Raw genomic sequence first — 24,534 nt, 5'->3', positions numbered from 1 at the left:
TAAGTACGAAGGTTTGTTGCCCACTTTAGGAGTTATGGAACCAAAGGAAGGAATATTTAGAGAAAAATCTGTTCTATTGCCCTACGGATTGACTCACGCCGAGCCACCTAACCAAGTATTGGTGATGAATCTGGCAGATGATAAAAGGTGCCTACAAAGAGGCGAAGTGTTAGCGGAGGTATATGAAATCTGTGAACTGCGAGAAGAACCGACCAGCGAAGTCGAGGGAGCAAGACAAGAAAAGAGCGAGCTTGAGGAGGCGAACATAGATATTAATCCGCAATTATCCCCAGAGAAAAGAAAAGCCCTACTTAAACTGCTGACAGAGTTTAGAGACCGCTTTGCCTGGAAGAAATCTCAAATAGGACGAACAAACGTGTGTGAACTGGCCATTCCGCTCACTGACGATACCCCAGTGCATCAACCTCCCTATAGGGTGTCGCATCGTGAGCGAGAGATTATCAGGGAGCAGGTGGATGAAATGCTAACGAAAGGAGTCATCCGGAAAAGTAATAGCGCTTACGCGTCCCCAGTTGTACTCGTAAAGAAGAAGAACGACACATGGAGGTTCTGTGTAGATTACCGTAAATTGAACCTATGTATCTAAGATCTAGCGTATCCCTTACCATTAATTGGAGATATATTGACATACTTGAACGGATGTCAATGGTTCTGCACCCTCGACCTGAACTCTGGTTATTGGCAAATACCAATTAAGGAGGAGGATAAGCACAAAACTGCTTTTATAACGGCAGACGGCCTTTGGGAGTGGGAATGTACCCCCTTTGGACTCAAGACTAGCCCAGCGGTGTTCCAGAGATGTATGGACCAGGTACTAGCAGGGTTGAAATGGGGGAGCTGTCTGGTTTACCTTGATGACGTATTGGTCATGGCACCAGCATATGATGACATGCTGAGCAGATTAAGGCAGGTCTTGGAAAGGCTTAGATCAGCCTCTATGACTCTTAATCCAACCAAATGTTCGTTCGGGTATAGCGAAGTCAAGATCTTAGGACATACGGTAAACGCCCAAGGTATAAGTCCCAACCCTGACAAGATACAAGTAGTAAAGACTTTGAGGCTCCAAGACGACTAAGAGCTCTGCGATCTTTTATTGGTATGTGTAATTATTACAGATCTTTTGTGCCGGATTTCTCGAAGGTAGTTGGTCCTTTAGTCCATCTTACCAGGAAGGATGTAAGATTCCATTGGGGTCCTGAACAGGAGGCAGCCTTTGCAGATCTGAAGGAGCGCCTGACATTAGCTCCAATTCTGAGACATTTTGACCCAAAGTTGCCCATTGAGTTGCACACTGATGCGAGTGACCAAGGAGTAGGCGCAGCCCTTATGCAAAAGGATGGAGAGACAGTGCTTCCAGTAGCGTATGGTTCGCGAAGGTTATCGGACGCCGAGAAGAAATACACTACAACTGAGAAAGAGTGCATCGCTGTGGTCTGGGCGGCGCAACGTTTTAGGCAGTTCTTGTGGGGCCGAAAGTTTACTATAGTGGTGGACCACCACGCGCTATGTTGGTTAGACAAGAACAGAGACCTATCGGGCAGACTGGGCCGTTGGGCTCTCAAACTTATGGAATTTGACTACAAGATTAAACACAAGCAAGGGAGATTGCACGTGGTACCAGACTGTCTATCAAGGAATCACGGAGGGGTAGACGATCCGGAGGATCAGGACAAGACCAATGATATCCCAATGTTAGCAATTAACCTGAAAGATCTCACCAGTCTACAGAGAGAAGATCCCGATTGCAAGAGGATAATAGAAGCAGTTCAAGACCCCGACGGAGCAGCTAGCGCAGATCGACGGTTGGCTAAGAGCTTTATGGTTGAAGACGGGTTACTATATAAGAAGAATGTCGCACATATAGGTCACAAGAAGTTACTAGTGATCCCAAAAAGTATCAGAGATGAGGTGTTATTTGAATGTCATGACAGTCCGTTATCTGGCGGCCATCTGGGGTTCAGTAAAACATTCTTCAAGATAAAAAGCAGATACTACTGGCCAAATATGGTTAAGGAAGTTGAACGATACGTAAAAACGTGCCCGGACTGCCAGAGTCGCAAGACACCCAAACGAGCAGCCGCAGGGCTCTTACAACCTATTCCCGTGGGACAGCCATTAGAGACCATAGGAGTGGACTTCTTGGGACCGTTTCCGAGGTCAGCGAAAGGGAATGTGTATATAATAGTAGCAGTAGACTACGCCACAAAGTGGGCAGAGGCCGAGGCAACGAGAACCACGACTGCTGAAACAACAGCGAAGTTCCTAGTAAACAGGATAATCTGTAAGTTCGGATGCCCAAAGAAGATATTGTCAGATAGGGGGACGAATTTCACATCCTCCTTGGTGAAAGAATTGCTAAAAGGATTGAGAATACGACCAGTATTTACAACTGCCTACCACCCCATGTGTAATGGGCTGACAGAACATTTTAACGGTACTTTGGCCCAAATGCTGTCGAACTATGTCAGCACTAACCAGAGAGACTGGGACTTGTATGTAAGCCTTACTTGCTTTAGCTATAACACATCTGTACAAGAGACAACTCGACACACACCCTTTTTCCTTATGTATGGTCGAGAAGCACGACTCCCCATAGACGTGTCCCTACGCCAACATGCGTCAGAGGACCCACAAGTCGAGGAAGTGCTGGAGAGAGTTCAGAAGTGCCGTGAAGACGTACAGAAGATAGTCAGCGGTACACAGAAGAAGCAGAAACAGAGGTTTGATAGGACCCATCGACATGTGGAATTTGAACCAGGGGAACAAGTAATGGTGTGGACTCCCATCCGCAAGAAGGGTAGATCGACTAAGCTGCTACACAGATGGTATGGACCATACCAGGTCGAGGCTAAGCTATCGGACGTGAACTACGTGATACTAGTCACCAAAGGAAAGAAGCCTCCGTTCCAGGACACAATTCACGTTAGTCGGCTGAAGCGGTACTACCCTAGGACACTATGAGAGGGTTATGGTAAAAAAAAAAAAAAAAAATGGACTAAAAGTAGTTGTAAATAATATTTAGTAAAAGGTAGATTAATAATTATTAATGTAGGACCATGTTCAATTTTTTGACTTTCCAATTTATTGTGAATTGTAGTGAGTGGTAGTAAAACCTTAACATTAGTGCACGAAATGAGGAACTCATGAAGGTGTGCTTCACGACAATCAATAGCCGGTGAATGAACTATGAACGTGCCGTCAGCAAGATCAAAGTTCGAACGGAAGGGGAGAGTGTGAAGACCTTGCTGAGGACAATTAGTTCGGTTAGTGTCGGTGTCGCGTGGACATAAGTGAACTGAAGACAACCTGAGTCCTATAATCGTGGTTCATTATATATATTCATATACGTTTATTCTCAGAACTGATTTAATAATTTTCCAATAATTGCTATCTATCGTACAGTGTTTAACATTTTATTTCTTGTTTAATTGTGTTACTTGTGTGTGTACCTAAGTCCTGACAGAGACAGGAACGAGGTGAGCGACTATGGAGTACCAGATAGCGGTGATGTATCTAGTTATGTGTAAGTGTATTTTGTGTGCAGTCGCAGTTACCGGGATGCACAGCGACACCCGGGTGCCGATATCTGTAACTACAGGGGTGTACTGGAAAGAGATACCCGAGATGGTGATGTACGGGTCATCAGTTCCTCTAGTGTATCAAAGTGTGTTGCCAGAGGTCGATATGGCTCATTTGTCACTGCCACAGAATAATGGTTTTTGTAACAGAGTATTAAATGATCCCCAATGTATGTTGTTCGCATGGATTCTTCAGGCCGATAAAAGAATAGGACAGCAAGTGAAATGGCTGAACTCGAGCCTCAGTGGGAAATCCGATGTATATGTAAAGTCTAATAGTATGTCTGCTAGAGTCCAGAGGAGGTTTAAGTGTGATAGGAGATTTCGCCCATTGGTGCTGTGGAGTAACGACTAAACTACAGTTAAAACCTTTATTCACTAATCAATATTTAATGTCAAAATTTGAAAATAGCTTAAGTGAGCAAGTAACTGAAGCCTTTTCAGAAATAGAGAATGTCAATTTAGGTATGAAGAATTACAGTGCAGAAGTAGAGAGGACCTTCGCACGTGTCGTGGATGTTGGCGTTAACATAACCAAGTTAATCGATCGATTTCAGAAGCAGGAATTCACAAGCGAACAGAGAAATGATCACAAGAGTTTTAGTTTGTTACAGGTGAGCGCGCACCATACAGTACGTCAGTTACAATTGTTACAACTTGTTACACGCCTAGAGATATTGAGTCAATGTCGAGAGGGGAAGATCCCGAATTCTATAATAACTGTAGATAAGCTAAGAGAGGATTTAACAAAATTGACAGTTGCATTAAAAGCGGACAGCTATGACCTAGCGATACCAGTGGAGGAAGTGTCTAAATACCTTAAGTTAGAAATAGCTGATTGTGTAATTTCTGGTAACTCAATCTTAATAAATTTGCAGATTCCAATCAAGAAACTTACGTCCCAATGGAGATTGTATACCCCTTTAATAATACCTTTTGCGTGGAATAACCAGACTTGTACCATTAAGCAGGAAACTTCATTTTTGGTTAACAGTGAAGACAGTATGGTAGTGATACAGGGAGCAGCCTTGCAGCACTGTCAGCCGAATATTAATCCACTATGCTATGTCCCTAGATACGCCGGTGATGCTGTGTCCGGTTCACGTTGCCCTAGAAAAACATTTATGGGTGCGACCATACAAGAGCTGAGCTCACTATGTGTATTTTCATGTGTGTCAGGTGACGTGCCACTTATCACCCAGATAGACGACTTCACCTATGTACTAACCCATATTGTTGAGCATTTAGAGTTTGTGTGCAGATACACTTCGAACACTGCAGTTAAGATAACAGAGCGTAAGAGCCTGGGTGCACTACACGTGAGAGTGCCGTGTGATTGTAGCTTAGTCGCTGACTCCCACATTTTGGTTTCAGAAAGCTATCCGTGTAGGCAGGAAGCGGATAAGTTAGCTGTGGCACACATACTTCCAGCTTCGTGGTCAAAATTAAAAACTTTGAAAATCACCTCTAAAATTAATCATGTTTCCAGCACTTTCGAGACACTAGACGAATGCTTAGACAACGAATGGCCTAGTCAGCTGCCGCACTGGAATTTATCTTTTTCAGAACATAGAAAGTTAGAGAGCCCGACGCTTAAGGTTTTGTCAGTGGAGAGGGACATGTATACATCACTGTCAGCTGTGCTGCACTCCATCTATTTTTGTTTACTAACCATAATTGTTGTGAGAAATCCCCATCTAGTAGGCTTAGGTATAGGAGCATTTGTGAGAGCAGAAAATGAAATATTCTCCCCGAATCAGGAACAATTTATTGTGGATTTATTTTGTGGCATTATAATAATATTGGTTCTGATTGGTTGTCGGTTCGTCGTGGGATTATGGGTAAACTGGAGATCCAAGGTATCGAGACGAAAAGGCGACGACATAGCGATGACCGCCAAACGTGACGTCAGAGACAATGGCTTGCCAAAGAACTTACCTATCACGGAGGTCGATGGAAAGGAGCTGAGAATCACTCTTGAATGGTGGGACCAAGTTCGTGATCAGGTATAAAGGATACCAGGTAATAGTTGTAACCATAGGTAAACTTCGAGGTAAACTGTATAACTGTTGTGAACGTTATAGTGTATGATTAATAAAATGTATAAAATATATTATTTCAGGAGATTATTGTTATCATGAATTCGTAAAAATGTAAGTCCAGTGTGTGAATGACAATGTGAGGAGTGTGAAAGTTTGAATGAAAAAAAAACCGAGTGGCCACTCAGAGTGAATGTGAGTGAATATGAGTATTAGCTAATATAAGAGTTTATATTCCAAAACTGTTTATTATGATTGACTAGGTGAAATACATGTTCTGTTTTCAGCGGTACGTATACATACGCCAATATCAGCGTGGAATGGTTATAAGTTGATTTTGACTAATAATAATTAAATTGTAAACTCATAATTATTCTGTAAATACAGGGGACCCTTGAAATAGTTTTAGAATTCCTAGATTAGGTTAAGACTTAATGTTTAGGAGGATTGGTACGTCGCAATGACATAATAATTTGTTAGTAAAATATAATGATGTAAAACATTTAATAATAATTTATGTTGTTCTTCCAGTTGTCATTAACGTAATTATGAATTAAGCGTTGACAAGTTAGTTTCTAAGATTGTAACACCGTATGTGAAACCAAATGTTGTATATGGTTATGCTAACCAATGTGAAGAACTAAGTAATTACTTTTGCAATTTGTTTGTAATTTGGGGAATAAAAATAATCAATTATTAACTTATCAATGCATACAAAGTAACTTATAAGTTGTTCGGGTATAGTTAGCTATTAACATATTCTTGTGTGGTATTGAGGTAGTTATGTTAAAAGGTAGTTAGATGTATGTAAAGAATAAAATTTAAGAGATAAGAGCTTTGTTGAAAAACGAAGTCATTTCATGCTAAGTCTTAGAGCACCGGTGGGAAGTCCAGTAGCTCAGAGCCAGGCCGGTGACCCGAGAGTCAGGTGACCAGAGAGGCCGGACGGCTACTGCTGACCACAGCTACTTTTGTCACGTAGACACTGCCGCTGTGCACAACTTCAGTTACAAAACTTTGTACCACCTCTTGCACTGTAAAATATCTGTATCCTGTAGTACATGGTTACGCTTATAATGTCCTACTATAGTTTGTTTCACTTGTCTATGTTAATGAGTAGGAAGATGTCAAATATCTAGAATAGCCTTGTCGTGGACTAATAATTACAATTATTTAGTTTGGGTCCCTATAATAATATCCACTTTGTAAGGTTATTATCTATAACAAAAAAAAGTGTTTTTGCAATAGTAAGTTATAGTATGGGTAGATAATAAGGATTAATGTACTAGTTAGTAATTTGGTAAATAGTTCTAATAATATTATCATGTTCTAATATTATCATGTTTGAATTGGAATATCGTCATTGTACTAGATCATAAGAAAGGGCAATATAGAGGATTAATATATTTTGTTTTGTATGACTCGCACAGAACAGCTGAATGGTTCCGGAATGTGTCATGAACTCATTTATTCATATACAATTATAATTTCTCGCTTCAAGTAATTATAAAGACATGTAAAGTTGATTAATGTATTTTTAATATATAAAATGTCGAATATACCTACACGTAAGGATAGATAGATGTATAATATAAGGAAATGGACACCACCGCGGGTATTTAAGAGTAAGTTTCTATGAACTAATGTTTCTGTCAAATAAATGCGATTACACCAATAGCAAACATTGATAACTAGAGTAGTTAGATAGGCTCTCGTAGGACAACATGTTTTTGTAGAAGGCAAACCTTTGTGAGGAACGATTCATTGCCTGTTGCTGGAATAACATTAAAATTAATACACTTTCCCTGGAAATGTATTAGTGAAGCGGTACCGATGGGAGCGAACGACTGAGGCTCGTGATCGGGCCGTCCCAACGCCAGAGACTTTATGTGTGATCGAGCCGTCCCAACTTCAGAGACTTTATGTGTGATCGGGCCGTCCCAACGCCAGAGACTTTATGTGCCAGTGTAAATGACTGTCCCTGAGAAGTGGCTGCCGCAGTGTCGTTGTTCCCCATGTGTTTCCTCCACATCTAAAGACAACTATTGACTGCTGCAGAACCCCGACCGCTAGCCACACTGTTAGCGATACGCGGCGAAACGTGAGGGTAGACGCCATGGTAACTTGTGCACGTGACCCAGCCGCCCAGCTGAACACAACCAAGGGACCAGCTGCCAGGGCCTGGAATAGTGAAGAAGACGAACTCCTAGAGGGCATCCACCCCAATAACCACCCTTAATTTGGCTGGGGGTGTGTGACGTCGGGGCCCATGTTCCCGCCGTCTGGAAGTACTGGAGGGGGAGGTCAGCAAGGAGAGCGCCCGAGGCGGTGTGTACGTGAGAGGACTCCGGCGCGAGCGGACGTCCGAGCTCCCTGAGGGCCGATCTAGTGTAGGGCTTAGCCTAGTGATGGTCGTGACGCGTGGTGTCCATGGGTTCGGAAGTGTTGTCGTTTAAATAAAGTTGCTGTAATCTGAGCTGCGTTTGATTCCTGAGTACACCCCCTTCGCCCCAGCTGAGCAGGAGGCGTGACAATACTAAACAATATGTATGAGATTTATAACAAATACAAAACATTTTATGTAAAAGAATGTCTCATACTACTTTAAAATAAAAAATAGTATCCATTTAATAATTATCTAACATACTTTTTGACAAATAAATAAATAAATATATATATAACGTAACGTAAATATACAATTTAACGTATATATATATACGTTAAATTGTATAAATGTCATTAGCCTTATTTAATTGAAATAAACATTGAATCACAAAAAGTACTTACTCCGTCGGGGGTCGAACCCGGATCTCTCACTTGCCGGGTGAATGTGCTAACCATTACACCACAGAGCGCTTATTTTTTCCGATTCAATTATTTTGTATTTGGCCGTATCTGTCACATATGTGTTTAAATAAGCAAATTACCATATGATCGGAAGACCAAATACCTGTCAAATGTTACTTATTTAAACACATATGTGACATAGAATAATAGAATAATAGAATGTTAATAGAATATGTTAATTATATTATTACAACATGTACACTTTAAGTATAATTAAATAGCACATAAATACAATTTTTGTTTTTATATTGAACTGATTCTATTACATACTGTCTGATTAACCATATTTTATATATAGGTTCGGATATATCTTACAGTTTTAAAGAAATTTGAATCTAAAATAAAATCAGGATAAAACTCTGTAAATCGTGGAAAAGGAATAGGTTTAAATTCCTTCTAGACTTATTACACGACATATTTTGTTTTATTTTATACCAGCAAAACACTTATGTAACATGAATTTATTTGTATTATAGTCATTCATGGAAACTTCTTATTTTTAAACTTTTAGATTATCCCTATTCTATTATGCTGTCTTGTCTGTATATAGTATCAGTTCCTTCAAATATTCCGCTAATTAAAAAGCTACGAGAGGTTTATCATAATGTTTTATCTTTAAAACTACCATGATGAAACGTAACACCTAGGATTTTATGGAATTTTCAAGTCTAAAATGGATTCAGCAATTAATACCCGGATTTTTTTGGGATATTCTACCTTTTAATGGGCTAATCTCAAACATTCTTAATATAACCAGAGTGCAACACGTACCCAGTTATAACTTCTAATTGATTGAATATTTCTGTTATTGAGTTGAATGGAACATTTTAGTGTTTTATATATATAATATATATATCTATGTTTTATATATATATATATATATATATATATATATATATATATTGGTAATTAAATTTATGGGTACGTCTAATTTATTTATCACGTAGGATTATTTTCGTAAGATATTTAATATCCTCTACTTTTATGCATTCTGTTGGTCACCAAATATTATTTTTAAATGTATTTCAAAATGAAACAAAATATCTTTAATGAAAAGCCTGACTCTGTTCCTACAAGTTTTTAAAAGCTACAATGACATTTGGCTACATGTTTAGGCGTGAACTTTAGGTAAGTAATATTCATAATATTAGTAGCTTTATAAAAGAATAAAATATTATTTGTACCTCAGCATCCAAAGTGTTAAGCGGAATACTCACAAATAAAATTTCTATAAGACTTATTATTTCCATTGTTTACTTCTATAAATTAATAAAACTGTTGTTTGAATAAGTAACATTGGACGTCGTATGTAAAAAATTTCACTTTGGTCTTTGAAGTTACACTGAACAAACACATTTTATTAATTTAGAGAGCTAGTAAATTTAATCTAATTTTCTGTGTAAATATTTTTTATTACAGCTCAACTAGATGTTTAATTACACTAAACAACATTCATTTCTTTTTATTTGTAGTCTTGAAAGCACAGTAAGCTTTATTGTAGCTACAAAATTGTTATTTCAACCTCTTCAAATCCACTATTGAGCATAGATTAAAACATATTGAGATAAAAATATTAAAAGTTTCAGTAAAAATATTCTTTTAACTGCATATTTAGTGCTTGGTCAGTTTTGTAATAAAGATATATAAGGCAAAGTCAGTGTCTAACGTTTACTATCAATTAAAAGACGATTACGAAACCCATCTTAGTTTTCTTTTGACAGAAGTAGGATTCTTATTTATACGTGTATGTATATATTTTTTCCTAGTGGGGAAACAAGGCATCATCTAGTATGACAAGAAAGATATTACGGCTGGAGTAAATTACAATGTAAATAAATATAGACGTTTTATAATATTTTCTTGGTCGTAGCAACAAGGCTTATCTCAACATTGGCATCAGAAATATAATTCCATGAAATTATATAACTGCTATAACAGATAGTTATGACGCCGTAAACAAGTGCAACAGATAATTTATTACGGCAAACTAAAGAATTTTATTTGTAGTTGTTATAAATGTATATAATACTTATTAACATGTAAATTTATATTGTTACGGATTGCTTTAAATACATGATAGTGTCTTTTTGAAAAATTACCATCATCATAGAGAGTTAAAATTTAATGAGAACTTTATGTTTGTAAAAATAGAAAAATGCTTATATGCAATGTCATTATCAGCCTAAATTGTCTTATTAAGCACTCAAATTCCATTTAACTTACAGAGTATAAGTTCCAACAATAAAGCAAACACCATGTCTAATCACGTACTGAACACTACTGCCACAGGGTGTAAATCTCTAGCGGAGATCATGTCTAGCCGCGCAACACACAGCGACTGAGAACTCAGTTCCGCTGACATTGACACCCCACCCACCACCCACCGCCACCCACCACCCTCAGCCACCCACTACCCAGCGTCTCCTACCACCATCCACCTCGAAATTCCTTACGTCCACTCCTTCATTTCATCTCTCTAACTTTTTTATTACACTCGCATTAACTATACTGGCAACAGCTTTAATGGAGCAAGATGAAGAGAAGTTCACTATGTAATTGTTGAAGTTAGGGCATTATGAAATCAAATACTTGTGTTCTGATATATTTTAAAGCTGCAACACATTAGCTATTCAAATAAATCGCATAACAAAATTAATTTATAATAGTAGCGGTTACCCGCGGCTTTGCAAGAAATTTCGTACAGAAAAAAATGACACCATGGGCATATTGTTTGTAAATAAGATTCTATGCTTTCTTGAGGTGTCATAGTAGTGAATAATATTCCAAACTCCTAAACAATTTTATTTTAATTTAAAGAGCATTATTTTGTGGGATGTTGAAGTCAGGCAGTGGAACCAATTTTTGAAAATGTGAATTTGTTTCTAACATTTTGATTTAATAACTCCAACGGTTATGTAACATTAAATTATTGTAAGCCCGAAAGGAGGAAGTATAATGTCAAAATTATTAGCTTTGTAGTGATAATGTATTGTGCTCCATGTACTATAGAAAAGTAATTGCATTTCTAGGTTTATAGTAAGTCATTCATTATAGCTAATTTGAGATGTTAAGCGAAATTGCTAATGCTTCTTATTTTTTATCAACTGCGGTTGAAGAGAGGTTGAAATAATAATTTTGTTATTACTATTAAGCTTACTCTTTGTTTTCAAGACCATAAATGTAAAACTTTTTGGTTAAAAAGTGCTGCTTTTTCAATTGTAATCGGTTGAGTACCAGTCATCTTTTATACCAGTATAAAAATAAATTACCTGTTGGTGTATACATTGGTGTCTGTAACATTTCCCACTTTTGTACTAGAAAAACAGCGAAAAACGCCTGTTTCAGCATCTACGTTATAAAATAATTTAATTTATAATATTATTATTTAAATTATTATTTAAAATGTTAATAAAAACACTACTTTTTTCAAAATTGTTTATTTTTTGGACGAGGCCTTTCGAAACCTAAGGTTTCATCTTCAGGTAACTCCACAAATAAATATTTACACATTGTTTGTTACAATTAATATTAAAATAACATATGGTGTAAAAATGTAAATACAAAAATTTTGGAAATATTTCAGCCAGTATGAAAAATTAGATTTGACTAGAGTTTAAATTTTGAATAAATTGAGAAGGAAGAAGATTGGAATTTTCAATAGGGCCCTCTTCATTGTTCATGAGTTTTTCTTTATTTCTGTTTATGTATATTGTTTCCCAAGCATTTAAGTTCATTGGTTTTGTTATTTTTTTTATTAATTTTAGATTTTTAATTGATGTTCTGTGTCCTGATTCAATGCAGTGCTTGGCTACCGCAGATTTTTCAACTCTTCCATGTTTTGTGTGTTATAAATGCTCTTTAAATCGTGTTTTTTGTTGTTCTTTTTGTTTGTCCAATATAAATTTTGTCACAGTCATCGCATCCAATTTAAAAAATTTCCGATTTAAAAACATTTGAAATTTTGTCCTTAGGGTTTCCTAAAATTTGGGATAATTTGTTGCTTGTTCTGTGAGTGACAGTTTTATTTGAATGCTTTTTAAAATTTTTGAATATTTGGTTTGAAAAAGTGCTGTATGTAGTGCAAATAAATTCATGTTTTGTGTCTTGAGGTGGTCTAAATGTTGTCTTATCTTTTCTACTTCTTCTTTTTCAAGCTTTTTTTAGTATATTGTCAATGAGTTGTGTAGTGTAACCATTTAAGATAGCAATAGATTTGATGTAAATTTGTTCTTTCTTGTAGTTTTCTGTTGAAAGTGGTGTATTTAACAGTCTATAAATCATTGAATTAAATGTTGCTCTTTTTTGTGCAGATGGATGGTTAGATTCATTGGTGATGAACCTATCTGTATGAGTTTCTTTCCTGTAGATATAAATTCAAATTTTGTTTCAATTATAATAACTAATCCGTCTAAAAATGGGATTGAGTACATTTCAATTTCGACACGAAATTCCAATCATAGATCGATTTCCTGGTTTCATATGTTAAAAATGTATAATGTGCAATTAATGTCCTCATCATCAACCACCCATTATCCTAAAACTGATAAACCCTACGGTGGTCAAAAAGACCGCTATTAATCAATAAACTTGTCAACCATATTTGCCTATTTACAATAAAATATATTATTTACAAACTTAATTACAATATTTTAAATTTTTAGTACAGTTTCCTTAATTTATCATTATTATGATTTATAATAAGTAGAGCATAATAACCAATAATTATTAATAAATACAAGAGCAGATGTATTCCTTTGGATGGAAATGTGTATAAAACAAATTACAGCTCTATACAATATTGGAGGTGCGTTAGTGTATTATACGTGGTTTCATTTTAAATTCACAAAAATCAAAGTTCTGAAAACTCTTAATGAGAATAAATTATTGTAGGTTCATTATAAGTTGAACTATAAACCGCTATTGTACATATAGGGCTTTACTTACAAGGAGTTATGAATTGTTTTTCATTTTGAACAGTCCAAAAATACCTCAAGATGGTAATTAGCAAGTTCACTTCAAAATCAATGCTTATTATCAGCTTTAAGATGAACTATTCATTGGTTGCTTGTTTATAAAAAAAAACTTTATTTTACTGTAAACCATTGCAGGGTTGAAAAATTCCTTTCAATAGTTGGAAGCACTAACCCACCAAGGATGAATGTAATTCTACCTTTTAACTTAGTTTACGCGAACCTCTTGTAAAATATTACCTGAAAACATTGACCTAACTTTGACTTTTGTTATATTTAAACTCTATATTGTAAATCAGTAGCGTTAGAAACTTTTAATTGTATAATGAACAGGCTATATTAAGTAAAAACCTCACCAAGTATTTATTAATAGAGAATTATCTTTAAATAAAACTATCAATTTGTTCGTTCAAGGCGTATAATCTTGAAAAAGGTCATGGATAGATAAAGCATATCTTCCTTTTTCCTCATTTTCGTACATTTTCTTTATATTGTTTTGAATAAGATTTTTAATTTTAATTTGAATAGTACAAAATTACATAATTATTCACCACTATTAATGAGTAACGAGGAACTTGCATTAACTGCAAGTATTTTTAGTTCTTTTATTGTTGGATATTGTTAAATAATTATTTTATTATACAGGATTACCAATAAATAATCTATTAAACTTCACCATTTGATTTATCACGTCAAAAAAGTAAGGCACATCGTATAGTATAGTTGAATATTGCTTAATTTTCCAAATATCTGACTGTTTTTATTTATGAAAATTTATGCTTTTAATCATATGAATATATCAACTTACAAACTATACAGATGGTTCAGTCTAAGAAAGACTTGCTTTCTAAATGTTGAAGAAAATATTAACCAGGTACAAAATGACGACCATGCTGTAATAACACATAAACCGATGTTTATTATAATTATAATAAAATACTGGTTTTTCAGATGAAAAAAAAATTTCCTAAAAAAATAATAACCGAATAATATTTTCTTCAATTCACTCATTTAGACTGACAAAAGGTAGACTATGCAAGATATGACTATAACTTTTACGCCATTTCTTACTTATTTTTTAATGACAAACAAAAACGTAAACTTTGATAGACTAATTAATTTGACTGTTTCAGTAACAATTTACATCAAAATGTATTCTTTTTTGGGTAGTGAGTTATCTAAATAATCTCCTGCTTTTGCAAAGAGTGGAACTTGCAAAAACAAGGAATTATTTTTAGCATGATATATTCAGCCGATATCATTTGGACACATGACACAAATAGCTTTTTCGATCATCAGCCTCTTAATTAGTTCTGTAATACAAACTGCTTGCTTTGCAGGTCAGTGTTACAAATAGTTCATATAAATAAACCCTCACAAACAGTTTTTGATAGTCCCATCCCTCAAATAGCGGGTGTCGAAGCTCAATCTCTCAAATATCTCGCCCTAGAGTGTAATCTCATAAAAGTTCGTTTCACAGACAAATCTAACAAATGACTTCTCCCTCAACTCGACAGCTCGTCTTACAAGTCAGTCTCATAAATAAAAGCTTGAAAATCTATACATCATGTACCAAAATAAGTCTTTTGTATGGTTATTCCAGACATTAGGTAAAACATTTGAAGTTATTAAACTAAAACAAAAATACTGTATTGAAAAAACTATATTACGGTTGTAAAATCCGACAAGAATATTTATCCTATCTCAGTTATACAAAATAACTGTTTGATGTTGTGACATTTTATTGAAGTTTATAGAGTTGTTCTTTATTACATATTGTAGCATTCATTGAAAGAAACTGTTCTGTAAAAACTTTCTTGGATAAAGCCAGGTATCATGAAACCTAAGTTATTCTAACTGAAGTAGCTCCACTGCTTTATTGAGCGTTGCTTGTAGTATCTATCAAGGGACAGATAAACATGTGTACCCATTTGTCAGACTAAAATGCTTCATGCATAAACTATTTCAGGCGCTCACTTTAAGAGTTTTGCTTAACAATATTGGACATTTCAAATATTTTCGTTTCTTGGTTACTGTGGAAAAGCTTTTTCCAAAATAAATTTAATGTTAACAACATGATTCCTAACAGTATTCTCTTTTTTTATATATGTAAAAATGGATAGGTTGTTTTGTTGGATTTGGAATGCAGCTGAGATGAAAGCAAATATTTGAAGCAAGTAAATTCATGCTATTCGGCAATCCCTAAATACTGAGTGCTTGTTTTCTCCGTTTGCTACTTATCTCGCATTTTTTTAAATTTCATACTATTTTGTCTTAAACTCAAATAATACCTTGGTAAGAGATTCCGACACTATGTTTGAATATGCCTGAGTAATTATGTCAAAATGTGGTGAATTTTAGGGATTTCCCGAATGTCGAATACCAACATATATTGAACCAAATATACTAAGTTCACTTCAGAAAGGTTGTGAATTCACTTTAAAGAAAGAGAGATTGTGTCATTTTACTGCTTCTTAGATGAATAATAAGGTTTGTCCTGTAAGTTTCACAAACATTACTCACATGGCATTCAATAATCGGGTTTATTGCAATCTTCCTGCTATCTATTTTCAATTTTTAAACTAAGTATGGCGTTAGAGGAGTGCCACTATCATGGCTTAGTTCATTTCTAAGCCATCAATCACAAGTTTTTCAGATTGCAAACTAAGTTTCAAACCTAATCTAAAGGATACTTAAGTCATTTTAAATCTTATAATAAATTCTTCTAAATTAAACTTTTTGAATTTTTCATTGCACTCTGTTCAATCAGAAAACAGCCCGAGCATCATGCTAGCAGATTCCATACTAGAAGAAGTCCATGCCTCGAAGTTCCTAGGTATACACCTAGATCGAGGGTTGACATGGAATTGTCTTCAGTCATTTGTGTTTTGAGGTCTTTAGTCAAATACTGGCCTAATCAAGTACTGATAGTGGCGTATTATTGCCTCATTTATCCACACCTTTTATACTAATTGATTCTTTGGGAGACGTGCACAAACAATCAATTATCAAGAGCGTTTAAATTGCAAAAGAAAGCGATTCAAATAATCGAATACATAAATTTTATAGAATCCTGCAAACAAGCTTTCAAACAATCGCAACTGGTGACTCTGCCGTGTCTCTACATTTTGCAAACAATTCTGTTCTGTAAGTCAAGATGACAATTCTGTTCTGATAAGAGGCCGAGACATACATGTGTATGAAACCAGAGACAGAAACACGGTTGCTTATGAGCACTTGCCCTCACAGGCAACTTATTTAATCAACAGATGGCCAGATTCCATCGCCTTAATACGATCTTTCAGACATACAACAAACTATTATATTTAAAACAACATTATATTTTGTCAAAATCATCATATTAAACGTATAGATGCATTATTAGACAATTTTGTAATGCTAAACCATAGTATATCCTGTACACGTGTATATGGCATTAGTTAGATATGGTTTACCGAAGTAAGTATAGTTTTATAATACCATGCATACTGAAATATTGAAAGATATAATAAATAATCCTATAGCTAATGAGTTTTAACTACAATATTGTACAAATATTTTAGTGGCATGACTCGAATTGAATTGTTCTGAAAAGGCTCTGCCTTGAGCTTCACAATTATTAAGTAGAAAAATTCATCTACGAGTATCATGCGTTTCAAATTAGTTTCTATCCTTGGTCGTCGTAATAAGCAATAAAAACATTGCATACGCAATAGTGTTTGGTTTATAAAAAGATTGTACATCACTAAAACCAATATTTATAGGGTCAAAGAGAGTAGTGCATTTATATTGGAAGATTACGTACGACTCTTTATGACTATTCAAATGCAAATTTTCTCTGAATTCATAATACATTGTGGTGTTATTTTTGGCGTATACAAAAATACAAGCGTCAGTCGTGCAGATGACAGCTACTCAGTTACTCGAGCTTTCAGAAAATCCTTTCTCTCTCTCAGAACAGAGAGCATATTTAACATTTCATAGATATATCAAAATAATTATTATGCTACGGAAAAATGTAACAAGTACACAAATAGTGTACGTAGGATTGGACGACGAAGAGTAAATGTTTAAATTATTAATGTATGTTAAAAAGATTAAATAAAAATAATAATTAAAACGGAAAGGAATAGCACTGAAGAATATAACTAGTATTTGAAAGACACCATTAATTGGATATCAATTATGAGAAAGACCTTAGGCCAATCTACAGTGTAAATGAAGAGAAGAAACGTGCTAACATAGGTTTTGAATACTACACTGTAATACTTCGGTGGAATTCATTTGAAGCACATAAGGTTTTTAGTGGAACCCGATGTGATTAGTGTCTGTTACAAACAGGAATATAAAATGTATGATAAAATATAAACTAGTAATATCTTGTTTAAGATAATAACGTTTTACCTTAGGTAAAAAAGCAAGATACCATGGCTGATAAACAAAATTAGTTTAGAGTTGTTATGTTATGAGAGAACACGAAAATTAATTTTAAAACTCTATTTTCATTATTAAAACAAAGTACCCTACAGCAATAGTTCCTTTTTAAGTGTGATTTAAAAACTATTATTCCAGTTATGATGAATCGGATGAGTCTAAGACTTTCTTTGAGTTGTCATGAACACAACGTAAACAATTACTTTGGAGTGAAGTTTTAATGAAATAAACAACTTTTTTAATAATTCTTCAAACAAGAAAGAGTGTTAACTCTTCTTCTGTCATATTTAGTCGTAGGTGGTTGGTCGGCCGATGCAGACCTAATATAACACGTATTATGTATTCAGTTTTAATTTTAATTAGTGTAGTTGTTTTGTTTTTATTGAGTGCATGTTTTAGAATTAATGAAGTTGACACACAACATGGTGGATGTGACGTATGCGTGTCACAACGCTCTGGTGTTATTATTTATTTTTACCCAGATTTTAGTTGTGTGTTAGATTAGTTATTTACCTGAAGATAAGATCAGAATGCATATTTCGAAACGTTGGGTTACAGATGTTTTATATACAAATTAAACAGTAGTTTACATATTGTTTTTGGTAGTCATGTTAATGAAAAACTGTTAATTTTTCATTTCTTTCTACATTTCTCTAAAATTAAACACTGGAGCGGCCTAAAATTGTAAAATACCTTCACACCTATAAATTTATAAAATTAATAAATAATATTTCAATATTATTTATTCTTGCAAGTTAAATAATTGTCTGTTTCTGGAAATTATATTTTTGTAATATAAATGTATAAATTTTGGAAGATATTTTAAAATATGAAAAGCATCCAACAAATGGGTTCGTAAACAAATATAACAAGTATTTGCAATATAATTGTTTTTATTAAATAATAACTTTAGTTACCTAGGAAGAGTATTATTTCCTTTGCAGTAAACTTTTGAAGTTTTTGATGCTACTTACATTGTTTTATATTATAAATTCTGAATTATAAATTTATTTTTCCAAATTGTGATTGTAAACATTTGCATGGTTACATCTAAATTACACTCCAGTATATATAGATTATAATATAGTAACGAAATCAATTTTTTTCATGCTATACTGTTTCAACGTTCTTTGCTTTATAATTTAATAACTTCTAGCGCATTTTCCTTAAGACTTATTTTATATATTGTCTGCTTTAAACGTTCAAAATAACATTATTGAAATTTTAATCAGTAGAGTTATACTTTTTCCCCTCATTTGTTGACTATATTTTCAATTTTTTTTTCAAAACCTGCTATAATTAGACTATATGAATTTGCTCATTAATGTGATGCTCTTTTGTTCTTAAAAGTCAGAGATTTAAAAAAAATAGAGTAGCAATGATATACAGAAATTCATTTACAATATTTCATAATATTTTAGAAAATAGCTCTGACAATTTTAGCAATACTTAAACCATTTTTGGCTAATCAAGAGGTATACTATAGTATAGAATTAAAAGTAGAACAAACCCGACATCGAGATTGTTAAAGGAGTGTTGCCAGGGGCTCGGCTTGCCGCATGCTATAATAAGTGCAAACTAACCAAAAGAATCATTCCTTAGTAATAAAAACAGAATAGTGATAAATTTACGTCAATACCTTATGTGCCGGAATTGTCGGAGAAAATTAGAAGAGTAGGTATAAAGCACAGCATTAAAACCGCGTTTAAAACACACAATACTCTTAGACTAAGTCTCGTAAAAACAAAACCAAAAAATGGCACACAGGGTTCCAAAAACTGTGTTTACAGTATAAAATGTAGTTTCAATACGGAATACATAGGTGAGACAAAAAGACCATTAAACGTAAGGATAAAAGAGCACAAAGTAAACACGAGAAAGGGTCTCACAGAAAAGTCAAAGATTGCACACCACTGTTGGTCCATATGAATTAGGATGAAGCCAACATAATAAATCGGGAACAACATTTCTTCAAAAGGAAATTAATAGAGGCAACGTACATTAAATTGACAGACCAACCAATCAGTCAACCATCAGTCGAGTTTAGGGCGCTTTGGTTGCCAACTCTAAAAATTGAACTAAAATGAAAAACAAAATAATCAAACGGATCATATATTTGTAATAACACAATGTGGAGTCACGATATGGTTTTAAGAAGTTCATCTAGCATAAACCAATAATAATAATAAATAAGGCACATTTCTGTCCCCCTTCCTTTATATTTAATGATTATAGTTTTTTATTAAGTGCATGTTTTAGAGTTAGTGAAGTTGACACAACATGGTGGTTGTGATTCCTGACTTAGGCGTGCCACAATGCTTTAGTATAATTTGTTTATCTTAACCTAGTTTGTAATTGTGTATTAGGTTAGTTATTTACCTAAAGAAGAGATCAGATTGCAGATCCCGAAACGTAGTGTTACTGATTTTTTGTTTCACTGAATGATGGCAAATGACCGGAAAAATCCTGTCTGCTTTACAATCCTTCCATCGTCAAAAATAAATTTCAAACAAAGAATAAATTATATAACTTTAATATAATATAAAGATCTCTTTAATTTTATACAAAACTTTTAAATCTTATTTTATTTTAAAATTTTGTTTTATTAAAAGAACCAATTTTCTTTAAAAAATAAATTGGCAAAATTTGTGAAATATTGCCCACTCATAGATTTCTGAAATTTGTGGGAATAGTATGGTAATACCACACATGACCTATCCATGTTTATAAACATTCACACTAAAAAATATTAAATTGTCATTTCATGGAATTCTAGTTGAAACTCTGAATTGCTTTGTAACTCTAGTTGTATTTTATATAAATCTTATATAGTGGATAAAAATGGGAAAATTAGTAAATCCTATGAGAATGAAGATATCTTTATATGTTTATTGTTATTGAGCATAAATAACTCTATAGCAATAAAGTAAAATATCAATATGATTGGATTTACTTCTCTGATAGTAATTTTGGTTTTATAAGAATTATAACCTGTATCCAATCTAAAACAAAAAAAAGTAAAAATTAAATACAATCGGACCTAAGGATGACAAAATTTTTGAAGAAACCTTGGATATTGTTTTATAAGAAACGTCTAACTTTTTAACTATTTGTTTAGACCTCCAGATACAGGGAACATTAACCTGAAAGGGTTTTGAAACTGCTTATAAAACTGATAATACCGTTCCCAGACAGCTAATGGACTACTACCGCTTCAACAATTGGCAACTGAGTATAACCAGTAACGATAATTACACTATATATATATATATATATATATATATTTATATTTATAAATTAACATTTTTCTGGTATGAGTTAGTTATAATTTATATAAGTAACTTACGTTTGAATGAAATATTTCATATTTAAACAAGATAAGTAGTTACATTGGAATAAATATTTAAATACATAGTATGTTGAATATACATATGTTGCGTATACAAAACAATATTAATATATGATAATTTATTCGCTCTTTCAGGATTATATCATGTTTGAATGTCTAGTATTGACTTTTTGCCAGATTAGGAAAAGCTACTAACGTTCCGTGTCGGCAAACAAGGTTGTTACCGTAACGGTAAACATCGACAGGCTGAACCCTGAGAAGTGCTATCATTTTCTGATTGAACTGCCACTCTCAGATAACAGTTTTTTTTTCGTATTTTGGTCGATTTTTTATTATTTTATACTCTTTATATTGTTTATAACAGACTAATACTTATATTGATATTGAACTACACAATACAATACTAGACGTACCAGAATTTTGGATAGCATTCTTTTATTTTATTAATACACCACGTTTCAAGGTTTTAAATCCATTCTCTTCTTAAGAAGTGAACAAAAAGAGATATGGTACACACACTAGTGAAAGTGAAAGTTTGGATTGTGCTATTAATCGGTTATGGCAAAGGAAATGGTATGTCAGAACTAAACTGTAGGATTCTGGGCCAAAGTATTTGAACTTTTAATTATTTAATAACAGAAAAAATTCATCCAAATTGAATAATTAAAAAAATTATAAATTGTTCCATAGTTTACATAACTGAAATAATATGTAAATGTATATAAAATGGTAAAAAAATTAATATTGAGCTTCATTAACGAAACTGATAAGCCATCAACTTGTATTCAAAATAAAATTGTAAGAACACAAATGTTAAAATAAATGAAAATATCTAAAAATATACAGTAAAAGTTATTGGTTTTATATATAAAAAACCAATGTGTGTGTGTGTGTGTGTGTGTGTGTGTGTGTGTGTGTGTGTGTGCCGTTGACCAAGAAAACCCTCCGCAAAATTCCAAAAATATTTGAGAATACGCGAAATTTACTACAGACTTAAGAAATCAATTTGATCACTTCCGAGATCTTTAAATTATAATACATGTGGCACAATATTTCAACTATCTTTTCGTAGATATTGATCCTGAAGAATTATCATAATATGTTCTTTTTGGTGAAAAATCGGTTTAAAATTGAATTTGCTGATTTTGAAAATAATCTGTCACTAAGGACCTTATATACCACAGGAAATATTTGGCCTCTAAGTACTAAAAGAAAACTTTCCAATTGTAGTTCGAGTTGCATTGAGATTTAAATATATGTTCAGATCTCTACATACTTATGTAAAGCATCTTTTTCAAGTCTGGTTTATAAAAATTCTATATTTCTATATAGAAACAGACTAAACTATAAACATTTGGATAACTGCATCAGAATGGTGGCTATTATATCCTCACCAAACTTGAAGAAAATACTTGATGACCAAAAAGAGTTCCACTCTTCTCATTAAAATGTATATTTACACTCTTGTGTTAGACTTCCTATTTATATTGATTAACATTATAAATATTTATGTGTTTGAGGGCAATAAATGGGTGTTATTTTTATTATTTGCGTTTTTTTTTATGACCCAGTATTCCTTAGGGCTTGGTAGAAGATTTATAAATGGTATGTTGGATCAGTGGCTTAAAGTCTGGTGACCACTGGGTTTAAACATTAGTCTATCACTTTCATCAATTTTAACCACACTAATAGGTACCCACTTCCAAAGAAGGGGTCCATTTGAGCCTGCAGTTACAGGAAGTCCAGAAAATATTCACTGATGAAGGAGTGTTTTACCAAGGCCACGAAACTAGAACCGATTTAAGTTGATTTTCTCGCATTCCAGTAAAAGACTGATTCCAAGAAGGAAATATACATTTTCGATTAGCCCAACCCCCGTGAAAAATTTGAAAACCTCTAACAGACTAAATACCATGTGTAATGGTAATATGCGGGTGACGTTTAGTATAGAACAGAATCTTTTTAAAAGGAAATTATTTAAATAACAATATATATTACTATTGAATGAACAGAGTAGACCCTAAAATTACCGTTATTCTGTTCTCTAAAATCATGTACAGTGTAAGAATATCCCGTTAAAGAAATTGCATTTTAACAGAATTTTTGTAATTGTTTCATATAGTCCAAAGCTAAGGCTGTGCTCTTTACAGGACATAATAAATTCGATTTTGGTCTCATTCGAGGATTAAATCAAAGAACCATAAAAAAGAGATCGTTAGAAATATAACATGCTAATTTATCTATACTCATTTGCACAAAATTAATGTTCATAAATAATTAAGTGGACAGTACAACATAAAACTATGTGTTTGAGCAGAGAAAGTATGTATGTGTATTATACAACAAAGAAATTGCACTCTTCGCATACCGGGTACATTTATAACTCACCAAATGCACCAATAATAAATAGTCAATAGGCCGAGAACTTCTTGTACACCTCCATGTACATCGGGCGGTATAATAATAAGTCAAGTTATTTATTGAGACTAACAAACCAAAACTTTCTTCATAACAGTTTTATGTCATAAGTATTACCTTGGCAGATTCTTACAGGCTCATTTTCTCAATAAATCGCGCGAAGACATATACAAGCAGACAGAAATGAAATGTTCCAACCCTTCAAGTTAATGCTCAGTTATAAAAAAATTACAAATATCCAATATAAATCAAAGAGTAATCCATATAGCTATTACCAAAGAGAGTGGATTTTATAACACTAGAATGTGAGCGTTACGCAATAATACCATAAAATAGATGATTCGTAACAACCAAGGGTAGTGGTAGCAAACATTAACCAAAACTTGCGTAATAAAGTTTTATTCAGTTTGCTTTAGTTTGGCATCCCATGCTTGGCCAGCAATACTTTACAACGAGATGTTGTTCCGCCTATAAAAAGCATTATTCTATCCTTCATCATTGGCCAATGGACTTTATGAGGATCTTATCAAACAGAATCGAGAGGAGAAATGATGCAGTACAAGGTAAATGGTACAGATCAAATTGCTGCACTCCCAGACAGAATTTGAAACTGTCTCAGACCATTCTGCATAGGCACTCCCAACTAAAAAGCATGACGATATGTTTTATGTTATTGTAAAAAATTTATTATAAAATTTGAAAAAAATTCTACATTAATTAGTTTTCATATGGTCGGCATAAGGACTATACCATATTGTACAGTTAGCAGATTCTTTAATTATTAATATAACCACCTGCATACCAATATTATTTCCGGCTATATTTTAGAACTTAAACTAAAAACAACTAGTTACATATTTTGAAAAGTAATTTTTACT

General features: G+C 33.7%; 1 protein-coding gene across 1 annotated transcript in view; it reads right to left on the bottom strand.

The window, feature by feature from the left end:
- Positions 1–10,815, bottom strand: part of LOC124362558 — a 41,030-nt gene extending 30,215 nt beyond the window's left edge. Inside the window, exon 1 of the mRNA XM_046817175.1 lies at positions 10,709–10,815. Within this exon, the coding sequence (XP_046673131.1) occupies positions 10,709–10,742 (34 nt within the window). The 5' untranslated portion in view covers positions 10,743–10,815. The remainder of the gene's footprint in view (positions 1–10,708) is intronic.
- Positions 10,816–24,534: the final 13,719 nt, after the last annotated feature.

The sequence above is a fragment of the Homalodisca vitripennis genome, chromosome 5 (assembly GCF_021130785.1).
Source record: "Homalodisca vitripennis isolate AUS2020 chromosome 5, UT_GWSS_2.1, whole genome shotgun sequence".
In the NCBI taxonomy this organism is placed as follows: Eukaryota; Metazoa; Arthropoda; class Insecta; order Hemiptera; family Cicadellidae; genus Homalodisca; species Homalodisca vitripennis.
This window is presented reverse-complemented; position numbering and strand designations above follow the sequence as displayed.